General features: G+C 37.3%; 1 protein-coding gene across 7 annotated transcripts in view; it reads right to left on the bottom strand.

The window, feature by feature from the left end:
• Nucleotides 1-4,866: 4,866 nt before the first annotated feature.
• Nucleotides 4,867-15,914, bottom strand: part of OSBPL6 (oxysterol binding protein like 6) — a 111,071-nt gene continuing 100,023 nt past the window's right edge. For 6 of the 7 annotated variants that reach the window (XM_063340497.1, XM_063340498.1, XM_063340500.1 and 3 more), the window contains one exon: nucleotides 4,867-15,699. In XM_063340497.1, coding sequence (XP_063196567.1) covers nucleotides 15,591-15,699 — 109 coding nt within the window. In that variant the 3' untranslated portion in view covers nucleotides 4,867-15,590. The remainder of the gene's footprint in view (nucleotides 15,700-15,914) is intronic. The other variant, XR_010071886.1, reaches the window with a different exon arrangement.

Below are 15,914 nucleotides of genomic sequence, written 5' to 3'. Positions count from 1 at the left end.
CTATTTTAATTACGCACTATAGGGGAACAATTAAATTTGCTATGGCAATATTTTCATTTTGTGTAGACTTACCTTATTAAGCTCTCGATTTGGTAAAGCCGTTAAAAAATGTAGTCACTTCTTCTGTAACTGAAACTTAATTAGTTCCTTATGGAAACCTCTCTGGGCAGCAGGATAAATAGACCATATCAAAATTAGAGAACGCAGAAATTCAAGGAGGCAACTCATCAGAAGCCTAGTCCTAAAACATTTTAAGTTCCCCAAATTTAAAGCGTGTTTTACTTCTTGTGGAGCCAGATCCTTTTGAATCACTATTATCTGTAGTCTCGAGAGAAAGAAATTAATAAGAAGCTTCTAGAGGTAAGTATTTTAATGGACTTTTATGTTTTATTTATATGGGACTTTCATGTGGGAACAGTTTCTTCACCAATTAGAATGGATTTGAAAAAAAAATTCAAAAAGGTGCAGGAGCCACTCCTGTCCTTTGCTATACAGATATCCAAAACATACCATTGGGCTGTTCTAAATTATTTTCAAGGTCACTTTTAGCAGTCCGTTTGGAAGACACACACACACACACACACTCACCATTACTATGTTTCCTGTACAATACTCCAGGTTTACAGCTCAAGTAAACTCTGTTGGAACCTCCTCCTGTTCTCTGCCACAGAAGAGACTGTGATAATACATATTCATAGTCTGTGCTACAATACACGTAAAAGGTAGATTTCCTGCCAGGAGGTGCTATATTATGTGACACTTGTCCAGCAATCAAAGTATTAAAAGCTGCACTGCACTGTGAGCGTTACATCCATGAAAGGCTACAAGATGTGGAGTTCAACTGGTTTCTCTGTGCCTTTCGGTTGACATCAGCCCCCTTTCACCTTTATACAAGCAACATCTGTTCACTTGATGAAAAGGGAATGTGTTGCACAGTTGGCTCCTTTGTGCCACTTCACTGCCTCCTCGCTAGAGCCAGGTTAATGATGAAAAGGAAACACAAAAGAGGTTAAGGAGCATACGTTCTGGTGAGTTTTATACGCTCTTCCACAGATTTACCTTTCAGGTTTCAGACCTTTGTTTACAGATGTGCAGACTACTTAATCTATGTTTCATGTGTCCATCTTCAAATAATACGATATTGAATGACTATCACTGGGTAAAGTATATTTTGCTTCTTTGTAATTGCCCTAATGTTATTGGCAATATTTTTGATGGGCAGATGGATGCGTTAGCTGTGACGCATTTACTAATAAAAGAAATGCAAAAGTAGTATGCCAGAGAGCGATTTGCAGAGATGGTATGTTTGCATTTAAACCTGCTACCTATGAGAAGTGGGCACATCTTTCATCCAAAAGAAGTGGTCATTTGTTACATAAACATTACTGTATACAATTAAGCTACTTCCATCATCTAGCACTATTAGCTTGTGAAGACAAATCTGGAAATAATCGAGCCAGTGTGATCTAAAGCAGGTCTAACACTGCCTTTCCTTTGGAGGATGCTGCCCGAATGGCTAAATCCCTTTTTCCAGTATCTGTGCGGGCTGTGTCTGTGTTAGAGGACAACTCTGTGGGCTTGCGCACCCACCTGTATGAGCATGCAGAACTGGAGCTGCTGCTGCGCCACCATGTCTGAAGAAAGATTACAAAACTAAGGATTTGTCTACTGTGATATAATTCATGTTGTCCATGCTAATCTGTCTGATGGGCACCGGCACAGTTATCTCTATGCGACACTTCCTTTGGTAGCAGACATATCTTGTTCCTTGCTTCTTTTCCTTACGCGTTTATCTGAGCAGCAGGCTTGAACTGGATTTATTCTTGGCATTGCCACTAGCTCTCCTGTGATACTGGGCAATTAACCTCGGTCTGTGAAACTACTGTGTGTGGCTGGGGTAACAGATCACCTCCCAGCGCAGGATACTGCAAGAACTGACTAGTATTATAAAATACTCTCAGACCTTTGGCTACAGAGTATTTATAAGCAGACAAAATGAACGAGGTGTTTGTAGGGCACGCAAGAATTCAGTATCCTCTTTCATAATCACCTCTATGCTTATTCAGGCTGTTCCTTTTCATGCTCAGAGAATACTTCCTCATCTAGTTTCCTAATTTATCTTTTTTTTCACACGTGTAGGCATAAAATAAGAAGACGCTTGAGCGGCTTCCAGATACTAAACGTTTTAACAGACAGGTGACATAAAAAAATTCTTACCACCAAACACAAAAAGCAGCCTGACTAACACTGTTGTGCTAGGTTGGCTGATGAGCATTTCAGTGAAATCAACTCTTGAACCAGAACTGAAGAATGGATGTGCCCTTGTGCTGTATCACCTCAATTTTTTTTGACTGCTAAATGTAATACCAGGCCCTCAAAAACAGCCTACTTAAAGAGGAACTTAAAAGATAATCTACACCTCAAATTTTATCAGTTAAAAAAAATAACACGATGTCCTTATCAGAACTTGTAGTCCACTTGCAGTCCGACAAGTGTAACCTTTCGGAAATGCTTAATTATACTTTTTTCCTCCACTGACTTGTCAAAAAACCTGCTCAAGAAACCAGTAGTCATGAAATTTGACCCCATAATAAGTTCTGTTTCTTTGCTGAAGGAAACAGAGCCAGACTGTCATCAGTGAGAAAAACAACTACATATTTGATTTTTTTTTGCAACTTTTTTATGTGATTACAAATGTAATCTTTGGACAAGAGGAAACGGCCTCAAGTTGCACTGGAGAGCTTTAGACTGAATATTAGAAAAACTTTTTACACTGAAAGGGTTATTAAGCACTGGAATAGGGTGCGCAGGGAAGTGGTTGAGGCACCATCCCTGGAGGTATTTAAAAGCCAGGTAGACACAGTGCTTAGAGATAAGGTTTAGTGATGGTTTTTGTCAGAGTTGGGTTGATGGTTGGACTGGATGATCTGAAAGGTCCCTTCCAACCGAGGCAATTCTATGATTCTAATCACAGGTTAAAAAGTCTTCACACCAGATTCATGTCTGTAGCATGCGTTTATGCATACTTTGTTAAGTTGTTCTGAGTTCTTTTTTTTTTTTTTTATTTAATAGGCACTTGGGATACAGATATGGGATATACAACCTAGCCTGTCTCTTAGCTGCTCTGCCTAATAGTTACATCTTAGACACAGCTTTCAGAAACAACACAGTCTAAATATAAGACATGGTATTTACTGACCTTGAGTAAAATTAGACTCACCACTTGGTCAAAATAAGCTATAGAGCACCTCCTCAGCTCAGCACAGTACCTCATTCGTTTTGAATGGTGTTTCAGCTTAGTTTCTTTTAATCTGATTTCATAACGATTACTTACCCGAAAAATAATTTTGCATATTCAGGTGCAGGAACAGTCAATATTGCATACTTGTGGTTTTTAACATTTAGACCAACTTAAATATTTAATAGGCTCATAAGGACTTGTGTGGCTTGATACATTGGCTGGGCAAAAATGCTGTGTATCATCACATCAGAACAGATTTTTGTACCGGCAGTGAAACTTGGAACAGCTTTCTGTGGGCAACTCCTTTCGCTGAGTCAGGATGAAATCTTGTCAATAGCTTCCCACTCTGCCTCCCTTCACCACACCGCAGTGCCTACATGTTTGTGGTTAAGAAGAAGTATCATCTGTCTCTTGGTTAGATTAAATTTAAATATAAAATTTACTTCCACGCTTAAGTAATGGTCTTTATGCTAAATTAGATGTCAGATTGGCAGTGCTGCCTCAGAGGCCTCTTGCACTCTAATCTATTCCCAAAGGTTTGTTGTGTTGGTTTTTTTTAAATCAGCTAAGTAATGACGTGTAGCTTTTTGCACTTCACTTATGCACAGTAATTTTGCTGAGCCACAGTCACCAAGAAGCGTTAGATGTGTATTGCAAAGCATTCAGAGGCAACTACACAGACGTGAAACCAGAGCTGAATTTCACCTGTAGAATCGTTTAACAGGGAATAAGCTCCCAGTGTACAACCTGGCTCAGAGCATCGGTTTGGACGAGATCAGATGTGTATTCTGACAGAAGAAAGCACATTGCCATTCATGAAAAAAGTGTTCTCCCTTCCTTTGCTGTTGCTTCCACTCAGGCAGCATTCCAGACTGTTTGAACGCTTGTTCTTTCTACAATGCCAAGAAACAACACAAACCAAATTACCAAATTCTTGTTTTCTATTATGTTTTCATTTTAAACAGAATGTAATTGATTTAAGGGCTGAACAACTGACAAGAACACAGAATGGAAAAATCCCACATACTGTTATTTTTCCAAGATGCCAGAAGCGGTAGGTGTCAAGTAATTTTTTTTTCATTTTTTTCCCCTCTCCACACCTCTTTTTTCAATTCTATTAGAGAACATCAGGAACCATTTTCCCTACACCCTCTCACAAAACTTGAGAAACATACTGCAAGCTCCCTTTAATCACAAAGCGCAAGCTGAAGTGAAAAAAAAAAAAAAAAAAAGCAGAAGGCGCTTACCAGCTGTAGCATGAAGATAAAACCAGGAACTGCCAAAAAGAAAATTATCTTCTTTGAGACTGCAGTTGGTAGCTCCTGCCAGACTTAAAGGAACTGCACAGAGAATCACATGGGAAAAGTTTTACAAAAATAATCCTGCAGTGGAAAAAGGTTAGAAAGGAACAGGATGATGCTAGTGAGAAGCCGCTGGTTCAGTGCTATAGCTGCCACTATCACCCACCTCTCCAAAATCAATCTGTACAGTATATATTAAGAATTTTACAATTAACAGTCAATTCACTTAACTAGATACAAACAGCTCCTACAAGGACCATATTCTAAAGTGCTTCTTATGTTAATAAATCAGAACACAGATGACAGCAGTTTAAACAGTGTACATTGAGATTTATTAGAACAAGCACTAATAGCAGCAGTGTACAGAGTGATGGAGACAATGTACTGTATGCACTGAACAATAATAATTATACAATTGCACTTCTTCAGAGATCTATTAGAAAATGCTTTTCAGTAAACAGTTTCCCAAATCTAGCATTGTTTGGATTTGCCTCTGAGGAAAAAAATACAAAAAATATGCTTTTTTTTTTTTTTTTGGTAAGGCATTAGCAACATTCATTGGCAGGCTAAACAAGTCATTTGTACATGCATTATCCAATTACATTGCAACAGGTAAAAGAGCATCATGTTTCCTCAAAAAAATACAATTGTGTGTGTGTTTTTTGGACACAATATCCTGGTATATCCGGCTCAGCCTGAAGGAAACAGATGACATCTTTTGTTACATTGTAGAGCACAACATAAACTATAGCATAGCCAAGTTCACCTTTATTTCCTACAAGAAGCTGTAGGACCTCCCTCAGTTGGAGTCCGTATTATGGGTATTGTGTATACCGCATACATCACTGGAATAACGTCTTAATTAAATTAATTTCTTTTGTTTACTAGTCCCCCCGCTACCACCTCCCTGAATCGTGTGGCCAAAAGACACTCGACTGTAATCAACATGAACAACTGTATGAGCTTGGTTTTTATTGCATGAGAGGTAGTCAGCATGAGGCCTCGTCTGCGCTCTGGATTACTACGACATTATGTTCGAAACCAACTCATGAGTGCAAAGACACGGAGTAAGTGTTCCAGCTGCCCTGTGTGGGAACTTAAAACTGTTTTTTTACTGCTCCTTCCTGGCCAGGTTCAGTCTCTGAAGTAGCCAGAGAATTTGATATGCCAAAAAAAGCAATTCTATTTATGTGCTAAGGCCTAGAAGGAGAGCGGGGAGGCACTTTCTCACATTCGTGCTTTTCTAGGCTGAGATTAGGAGCATGCTCTTAGTTAGCCACGCCCTTCTTTGCAAATCGGAAAGATCGGTCTCCTTTTTTGATTGGCATACAGTACTAGCAACCCTCACTCTGGGCTGGCACCGTCCTGGGGAAAGTACAGGGAAACGGGTAGGAATTGCAAATATTCTTACAATTAAGCTTGCCAGAGTGAGACGTTAATCTGATGAATTGTCATTGATTTAATCTCCTGTTCTTTCTTCCAAATGTCATACATAATTGAGCTCTGCAGAGACATGAAGTTAACTGGTTTTTAAATACTACAAGCCCCAGAATAAGGTCCCAAAATGCAAGAGAGTCAAAGGAAAGTCAGATGTATTGCTCTGACTGGCAAGCAGTCAAACCGTCTGCGTTTCACACATTTATCTTCCACAAGACAGTGCACATGTTCAAAATTAAGCTTAAGTGTAACTAGTTGAATACCTAGCCTTGACTGTAGGTTAGGCCTACAGCTGCAGTAGATTTGGGCAGCTAGATCACCCACTCACCTGGAAGCTCACCGAGTTCCATGGAGGACCAACAGCACCTCAGCCTCATCTGTGCAGGTGCGCATTTGTTTAAGCATCTAGGAATCAAGTACTGTAACGCCTGGTTATAGTAACCAAGGAAATTGTTTTGATTTCTCAGGAATGCCAGTGTTGAGCCTTTTCATTTGGACCTTAGTATCTACAACTTCTAAACTGAATTCAATGAGGCTGTTTGCAATGTTTATGCTAAGTACGTATTGATGTCTGTGCAAGATCGGAGTCCAAGCAGATGAAGCAGAAAAAAAATCTGAGATGTGCATTGACAATTAACTCTTGCACGTGCAACAGAAGTCTATAGATTTGGAATATACAAATAATATCCTACTGATGTTATTCCTCGGCTGTTGATGCTTAGCAACTGTAAGCAATAGAACTGTTTTTACAGGCATGGTTACAGCCAGTATTTGGAGTGAGAATTAATAATATGTAAAGAATAATAATTCTGAAAGATATCCCAAACTTGTGAATAGTCAAGCACAAATGAATGCATTTGTAGGAAAGCAATCAAGATCAATCAAGATTTTTTTTTAAATGTTAAATTACTCAATGTGCTATGAAGGACCAAACTTGTGATTTTAAATATCACAATACTTTAAGTATCTTATACAATTTTCGAAACAAATATTTGCAAAATCAATATTCTATTGAGTTATTTAGAAATTATGGTACTGACTGTTTTTTTCCAGTAACCTTTTCTTCATCATCTCATTATGGAAGTCCACAGTGAACTTCTGTGCATAAAATTAAGGGTGCTGCAGGTGATGTTTAACATTACAGTGCTCAAAAATAATGCCTTCTGCAACATTTGGGTAGCTGGGTATATAAATGCTTCGTATTTTCTTTCTTTCCCTTAAGTAACACTTTTCTATTGCTTTCAAAGCAAAACAAAAAATTCGTCTGGTGCACCTAGGAACACATACCCTTTCTAGTTACAGTCAGTAATTATTTCCCTCTAAAAGAGACACTGTCTACCCAGTACTCAAAAGTAGCACTGGCTTTATATGTTAGGCTTCTAGATAGCAACTATTTGCCTTTAAAATTCATCTTAAAAACAGCGAAGTGAGTTTCTGTATACCTTTCTAGCTGACATAATAGCATAATCACAGTGGAAAGACTCTGAGGACCTCCTTTTACAAGTATACTACACAAGAGGCGTACAAGGAATCAACATATTCGGGGGGTTTATTTTTTGTAGAATGAGCACAGGGATACGGGCAATCAGCAAAGAATGCTCTTTTAGCTATTTAGGTTTTGACATTTTGGCCTGCTAAAGAATTGGTGCAGGGCTGTTTCCCTATCTGAAATTAAAGGCAGTTAAAAGCAAAGAAGCTCGGTAAGGCAATGTAAAATTGACAACTAATCTAAATATTACTCTTCTAATGGCATTCTCAGAGTCTGAGCAAGGTATAAATACTAAAATTTACTACTTTTCATACATGTGCGTATGGGATCTAATCTCACCCAAAACGTGTGACATTATTCCCAATTCCCAATATTAACTTTGTGCAACAATGAGAGAAAATACAGAATTCTTTGCTGTTGAAATACGGAGAAATCATAATTCATGAAACAGTTAATTACACAAAGGAAAGTAGATAAAGAACCAAAGAAGAGTCTTGGTACTGGTTACAACAAAGACAATATACCTAATATCCTAATACAGAACCATCATAATGATCTCTCTGGATACCACAGTAGTTTAATTTTATGATGGCTTTTTACGTGCTAAATAAAGTATCCGCTTCAGACAATCTAGCAGTAACAGATAAAGAACAAGAACTTTGCTATGCATTTTGGTGGAGGAAAAGATTTCAGACATCAGATGCCAGCAGCTTGATTTCTTACATGTTTTATAGTAAATAACATAGACACAAATCAATATACAAAGAAGAATCCCACCCGGAAAAGCCCACTGAAATTTCTTTTTGGTCCAGCGATGACATTTTCGTGAGTAAGCACTATAGGTCCACCCCCCATTGAGAGGTGGAGATTTAGGGAGATCTGAGCATTAGGTGCAAGACAAAAAGCATGCTCTTCATGTCTGTCGAGTTCCAAACATTGCTTAATTTTTAGAACTTAAACTTCACATGTAATTAATTCTTAGTGAGGAATGAATGTTTGAAAATAATTAGTTTAGAAAAAAATTATAAAGGAATAAGAACAGTGCTTTTGCTAATTAGAGAGAAAGCTTAACTAAGGTAAAAGTTGCGATCTTTGCATTTATGCCTGCATAGCAAAATACACTCATCAGCATTTATTTCTCAGCTAGTAGTCAGGTCTTGTTTGAGACTCAGCTGAAAAAAAATTTATTGTGATCTGAATTTGTTATACTACATTTCAACCACTAAAGAATACCAGTAACACTTATTTCAAGAACTAAAAAGAACTAATTTCTAACCTCAAATTGGAACAATTTTCAAATGTTGACTTCAAAATAGGTGACAAAGCATGTTTAATATATTTATGTATAATGTTATTATTGGTGATCCAATCTCAAATTTTTTTGTAAAATGTTAAGCAAATGCAAAGATAATTGAAGAGCTTGTCTGTATTTCTTCAACACAGTTGAAGAAGCTATTCTCAATTTTCCTTTGCCTGGAAAATACTGAGGATTAAACTTATTAATTAAACTTAATTTTGTTAATGTTACTGTAATATTCCTTGTTCAGGTGAATGTAACAAAGGAAGGGAGGGAGCATTCAGCACAGGACTACAAGAAAAGAAATGTGAGTTTGCAATCCTGACTCTAACGCTGATTGTCCTCGGTGGACCTGACAAATCAACCCCCACGCCATTAAATAGTAATGCAACTTCAGAAAAAGGTGTTGCAAGCGTGGCTACGCTGACTGGCACAAGGACATCAATGAAGAATAGTTCTGTTTGAATATTTATCACTGTGTGCTGCTCTTGTATAGCACTTACATCATTTTGATGCTCAGGCGTAAAAGATAAGTTACCCACTTCTGACTTTTTGAAGGAATCTCCTTACTCCTTCCCTTTTTGCATCCCTAATGTTCTGGGCCAGCAACATTATACATTAGCATAAGATACCTCTCTTTTATTAATGTAGACCATTAAAAGTAGCAGTCGATATGGAAATACATTTTAGTTTCATAGGAGACAACATCTGGATCATTGCTCCAGGAGTACGTGTAAGTACCTTTACCATACTTCAATTAATTATTCATACGTCAAGACAGAATATATTACACACTGCTGATTATATATTACAACTTCATGGTTTTCTTATTTATAAAATATGTAAGTCTCTTTGTCCACATTACCAATACACCTTCAGCCAAATGCTGGCTACAGTCATTTTTATTTATAAAAGGAATAAAAACTTCCCTTCACCTTCAGAATTAATTCTGAGCAAATGCCACCAATCTTCCCCTTTTTCATGCTGTCATGGATCAGTGGAAAGAAAAATGCTATTAAGATAACCTGCCTGAAACGGATTCAGCAGCTCTGATGACATTTTAATTCATAAAAGTTAGAAAACTTTCTATTTTGTTACAGCTGTGCCACTGACAGAGCTGCTGTGACTAGTTTCACTGTTCTCCATTGCAGTCTCTCTCTCCCTTTTCTGAGGTTTTTCAAAGATCGCAAGGAAGGAAAAAAACAATTAAAAAATAAATGATGGGTTTATAATGCCACAGAACTTGACAAAGGAGATGGGTATATAAAACACCTACAAGTACATTGCTATCGCTTTTTAAACCTGTGAAATACCATACAAAAATCCTGTTTTATGAACAGGATTTTCAGTGTAGCAGAAGAAAGACACAGCTTACAGTGAAGCTAATGAATGATGGTGGTTTACATTCTCTAGTTTAAAGAGCAAATAATGTATTTGCTTTTGTAAGCAGACTCCTTACAATATGTAATACAAAAGTAAAATGAATTGCTGTAAATAAGCCATTTCTTTGAGCTTACTGCGATTTGCAGCATTCTTGTGGGTGCCATTCACTGTTCTAACGGAGCACAGGGAGATATCCTCCCCAGGAATAATTAAACCTTTATTTACACACTTAGTCTAGATCCTTCTGTTAAAAACAAACAAACAAAAAAAAAAATCAAAACCACCCCCCCAAAAAAAGGACCTTTCTCCATGAAACTGCTTCTGAATTATGCCAGAATTATAATAAACGTAAACACAGATGGTAAAGTAGAAAATTATACTACTTTTTATATTAAATATACCTTTTCAATTTTGAGCACATTAATAAAAAAACCTTAGTTGGCACTGTATCCCTGCCTACCTCAATTTCTATCAATATATGGTCTAATGAACAAATTCAAGTTTTATACTATTTTGACGACTGTTATTTAATGACAGACAGGAAGAAAACCCAAGACAGTATTTTCAGCCCCAGCAGCTGCCCAGGTAAGTGGTTATGACACAGTAAACTTTGTTAGCTTTCTCCCAGGTCTGCCTATAACCCAGGGTGACCCATGATGCCATTCTAATGTTTCTTACACACTTCTATCAACATTACTCTTTTCCCCCCAGCTGGGCCTAATTCTCTAACTTAACCTCTCCTGTCATTTTAGCACATGTATACAAATACCCTTTCCTTTCATGTGGATTTAATCTGAAAACTCTCCCTTACTTTCATTATGCAGCTCCAGCACCAGTAATGACATCTACAAAATAGAGTTAATTCCTCAGATTACAACTGCAGCTAACGGCATGTTAAACAGCGAGTGTTATCTCTGCACCAGACAACATTCAAAATCCTATAAAACAAGGAGACCACACAAACCTTCCCTATACTAACAGAGCTTTGCCAGTGAAAGCAAGTTTTGCAAAACTCACGGAGAACTGGCATATTCAGCCCTCTTGGGTATTGCGCAAGCGCAAATGAACCTCCCCTCCCTTCCAGGGTATTTCTAAAAACACAGATTTTTGGAGAGAAACTCTATGAGCAAGACTGCGTTGCGCTGGCCTCCCCTCTGCCTGGTTCGAGGGTGAGAAAATCCCTTGTTACCTCCATGGGAAACAGAGGGCATGGCCCAGATGCAAGCTCCTCACCAGGTGCCCGTGAGGGCAGGACCAGCGCTGGCTCCTAGTGTGCCTTCACGTTTGTGTAATTCACTTCCATAAAGCTCCAACAGTGTTCAGTAGGGAATTAAAGGCAATATCTTTCAAAAATGTGTCATGTATACATACTGCAATACTTGACATGTGCCTAGCGCGTGCTATTCAAATAAAACCCATAAATGCCGTACAAGCTCATTTAGAGTCAGAAGTTCAAAAGGAGGGTAAAAAAAAAGTAACACTGTTTGTAAGATGAAGAAAAGTATTATAGTGGGAGTTCACTTTTAAAGCCAAATACAGAAAAGTTTATTTCATGCAACTTACATCTGTCTAAAATTAGAACGGGTGCCTACATGACTTTTTAAACACAGTGATACTGTACGAAAATCAACTCATATTCAAATTGAATCTCCCAGCGAGATAACAATTTCTAATATGCCGAAAAATCTACCATTTTGTTAATACAGATCTAAAATAGGAATGAAGCTATTTAAATCTTTATAAGGTATTACATTTGATGACAATAACTATTTTTACCCTATCATATCTGCAGTACCAGAACAGGGAATGAATTAAGGTACACTTTTAAAGTACTAATTGAAAGTACAGTTCACTATTGTGAAACTAAAGCATAAGGGTTGTGTATTTTATACAGAAATCAATGTTTTGAGAAAGCACAGGAAAAGCAAAGGATATGTCTTTGTAGTGAAAGTTAGAACTTCTTAAATTGTTTAAAAGTTTTTAAATGTCAAATGATTTGCACTAATTTTCATCACATACCAAACCTATAGCAATTAAATCTACTGAGTTGGTAAGTATTATTTTCATGCCTTCCAGAAGGAAATACTGCCTGGATGAATGGAGTGAGGTGGGCTGAAAACCGCCCGAATCCCCAGACCAGCCGGCAACAAGGACAGCCCTGGAGGGGTTAATTTTGTGGCCCATGTCAATCGACATCTCACCAGAGACCTGGGCAAGGACATAAGAGACTACATGCTAACAAGTTTGCGTATGACATTAAATTAGGAGGGTGAGACAGCGTGCCAGATGGCAGAGCTTCAATCAGAAGGATGCTGCTCGGCTTGAGGACTGGGCCAGAAGACACTCCATGAGGTTCAACAGAAGTTCAGAGGTCTACACCTGGGGCGGAAAAATCCCATGCTGGGAAGGGGCAGCCAAGCCGCAGCCCTGCCGAAAAGCAGCAGGCACTTACAGTGGGTGGGGGGCTGCAAAGGGACCAACAACGCATTCCCATTGCAGCATGGGAAACCCCATTCTGCGCTGCGCTGGCAGGGGATGTGGAAAGCCCACTATCGCCCACGACTTACTGCTGGTGAAATTTCACAGGTTGTCTAAAAATTGTAATTTGGACAGAAGCCCCCAGACCTATCTTTTGTTAACACATTCTCTTTAGAAATAGAACAAAATATGTCATGATGTCGCCCAAGGTTACAGGAAAAATTGAATAAAAGATATTGCACAGAATCCAGAGAATTCTGCACTATAAGAAATTGCTTTACAGTATATCTGCTAGCACTTTTCAATTTCAGCTAAAGACTGCAAATATTTTGTAATGCATGGTTTTGTGTTTCCTCTACTTAGTAGTTAACAAATTTAACATTGAGTAGGCTTAAAAAGTACCTTCAAGAAAAAGATTTAGCATATTACCAATTTTTTTTAATTCTAAAAGTTAATGATATTTTTCTTTCAATGAGTGTCAAACAAACAATTGTAAAAATTAATTAAACCAGTGATAGCATCTTTAGTGTTCACCAAGTTTCAATTTGCATTGCAAATAATGCCATTCACAAAACACTAGCAGAACACTGTAAAACTGAAGACCTTATTTCTGCATTTAAATTAAAAACCAACTTTCAACAAAATTTGAGGACATGCAGTTTCTGTCTCTCAAATGTACTTGCAGTCCTACACACATAATATTTTCTAATATCACGGTGAACTGCACACAAAGACTGGAGCTTGAAGTGAGCAGTAATGTTTAAAAATGTTGTTTTTAAGGAAAGTGACACAGGATAATTAATTGCTATTTTGCCCACAATGTGCCAATTTGTTTCATGGTGTAATGTCATTAAAGTAAGTAGGATGAAGTTAACCAAACATGATTAAAAAACCCCAAACTTTGATATATTTTCATTTTCTTATAGTAAAAATTGGAAAACTAAAAAAATAAAATAAAAAAGACAGACTAGGTTCAACTAGTAAAGAAAAATATATCATTCTTTGAAAAAATCAAAATTTTCTTTGGAAGAAATCCTGTTAATCTGCACGTATTTTTTTAATATCAAATATTCATAAGCAATTCATGAGCATTCACAATTCTTAAAAAGTCTACTTAATATTTTCTTCAGGTTTTCATAGTTCTTCCTGATACCAGAACTACGTGAAGAAATTGGAATTCATTAGTAGCCAGTCGCTTTGCCATACAAACAAGGGGGAGACGTAAATGCATATTAAATAATCAAAGTGATCTCAGTTCTCTAGGGACCTGACTCTGCAAAAGGAAGAAGCAGGCGTAGAGCTGGGTATGCGTCGTAGTCTACTGGGAACTGTTCAAGTTGCTCTGCTGGCAGGATCACATACCTATTTAATAACTTTTTTTAGGTCTCAGTACTGAAATCGATCTCAAATAGAAAAATTCAAGGGCACTACATACGCCATATATGTGCAGAAATAAATACAGTGTATATGCATGAAATCTAACCTATCATCAGTGCCTGGATGTATAATACATGCATAAATGGAAGACTAGATCACACCATATGGAATGCAGTTTTTAACCTAATAAAATTACGTTTTTTCCTTTTATTAAAATCTGCCTTCCTGCTTTTAATGTTCCAGAGATTTTCAAATAGAAAGTGCCAAGCCTTCTCCCACATACTTTAACTGAGGCTTAGCAACACGTATGAGATTTGGTTCTTAATCAAAAAATATAGAATCACTTTATGAAAAACCGTAAAATATAATTTTGCACAAAAGCTATTCTGGCAACACAAGTAGTAGTTGTGAGCTACAACGCATAGGAGCCTCTGCCAAACTCTCAAATATAAATTTAGATAAGAAAAGTGTATGGGGAAAAAACAGAGCCAGTAAACAGTGCGTGTGGCAGAAAATAGTTGCATTTACAGTACTATCCAGCTTCTGGAGAGAAGCCAGAGGCCTTCCGATTAAATCTTTCTGTGCTTTTAATGCTGTTGCAAAGCTTGAGGGAATTCTAATTGTATAAACAGTTAACGGGTAAATGAGATTCACTGTGAGACTATGTCCAGCCAGCGGTAAAAATGACGACTGCATCTCAGCATCAGTCTTTCAGAATATGAACTTTCTGACTAGCAATTCATATGCATTTAACAAAATTGCCTCAAATTCAACCAGTTAGCAGTTTCTGTTCAGTCTGATTATACAGTCAGCTTCCCAAAGCTAAAGCACGTACAGTAGATCTCATTCCTCCGAAATAGTTAGATGTTTGGTTGTCTTTTGATTTTAAATAATGCAGCTTCTCCAATATTTATATCATGATAAAATTCTAGTGCTTTAAAAATCTGCCCTTCACACAAGCCTAAGCATACATATTTTAAAATTACTTACTGTACATCTTCATGTTTTAAGGCATGAACAATGGCATATGAATGGGAACAGCTTCCAGAACAACGTATCTTTTTGACAAAGGTCAGTCCAACCACATCACACAAAAGGACTAACCTGAAGCCAGAAATGACAGTGTTGTGACCCAAGAGTTTTTAACAAAAATAGTTGAAACAAAATGGAATTTTTTCTCTTTTTCTTCCTTTTTTTTTTTTTTTTTAATTTAACTTACATTACTCTTAATGTCTGTTTAAAGCACCGGTTGCAGTTTTGCGTTTACCACCTCTTCCGAGTGACTTTGGATAACTCATCTGCTTCTTTAGTTCTGAATTTTCAGGTATGAAACTTTAAAAGGTTTCTATTTCTTTTTTTTTTTCTTTCTTTTTTTTTTTTTTAATGGCTGCTGCAAAATTAAAAAGATCCAGAAGTGGTCAGGGGCCTGGTCTAATGCACTTCCAAAAGTCCGTTATAAAGATGAATATAAATGCAAATGATAGGTTTTTCCGTAGACCCACAAACCACGCTTAGCTATAAGAAACATATTGTGCATAGTTATTTTTTTCTTCAGAGTGATATGTTTACTAGATCTACATTCTCAGTTTACCAGAGTACAGGAATTTCTACTTTACTAAAGCCAGGATCCTTCCGCAGTTCCCAGTAGGTGTCATTGGTAACCCAGGCTTCTCTTTGATTAGCGTCGATAACTTTTCTGTAGAAAGGAAAAAAAAAAACAAAGAAAAATCAAACAAAAGAAAAAAAGTTCTGACCATAGATCTCTACTCTTACGCAATATGAAATAAAATTCCATACCTCTCTGATCTAATCCAATACTAAATCTGATTTCATATTTCTAAAGGACACAAGAACAGTCAGGGATTTAATAATAAAAATCAACCTCTACCTGTGTCAAAAGCGGAAGGTTTA

Source organism: Chroicocephalus ridibundus, chromosome 7 (genome assembly GCF_963924245.1).
Source record: "Chroicocephalus ridibundus chromosome 7, bChrRid1.1, whole genome shotgun sequence".
NCBI lineage: Eukaryota > Metazoa > Chordata > Aves > Charadriiformes > Laridae > Chroicocephalus > Chroicocephalus ridibundus.
The sequence above is the reverse complement of the archived record's forward strand: the minus strand, read 5'-3'. Positions and strand labels throughout refer to the sequence as shown.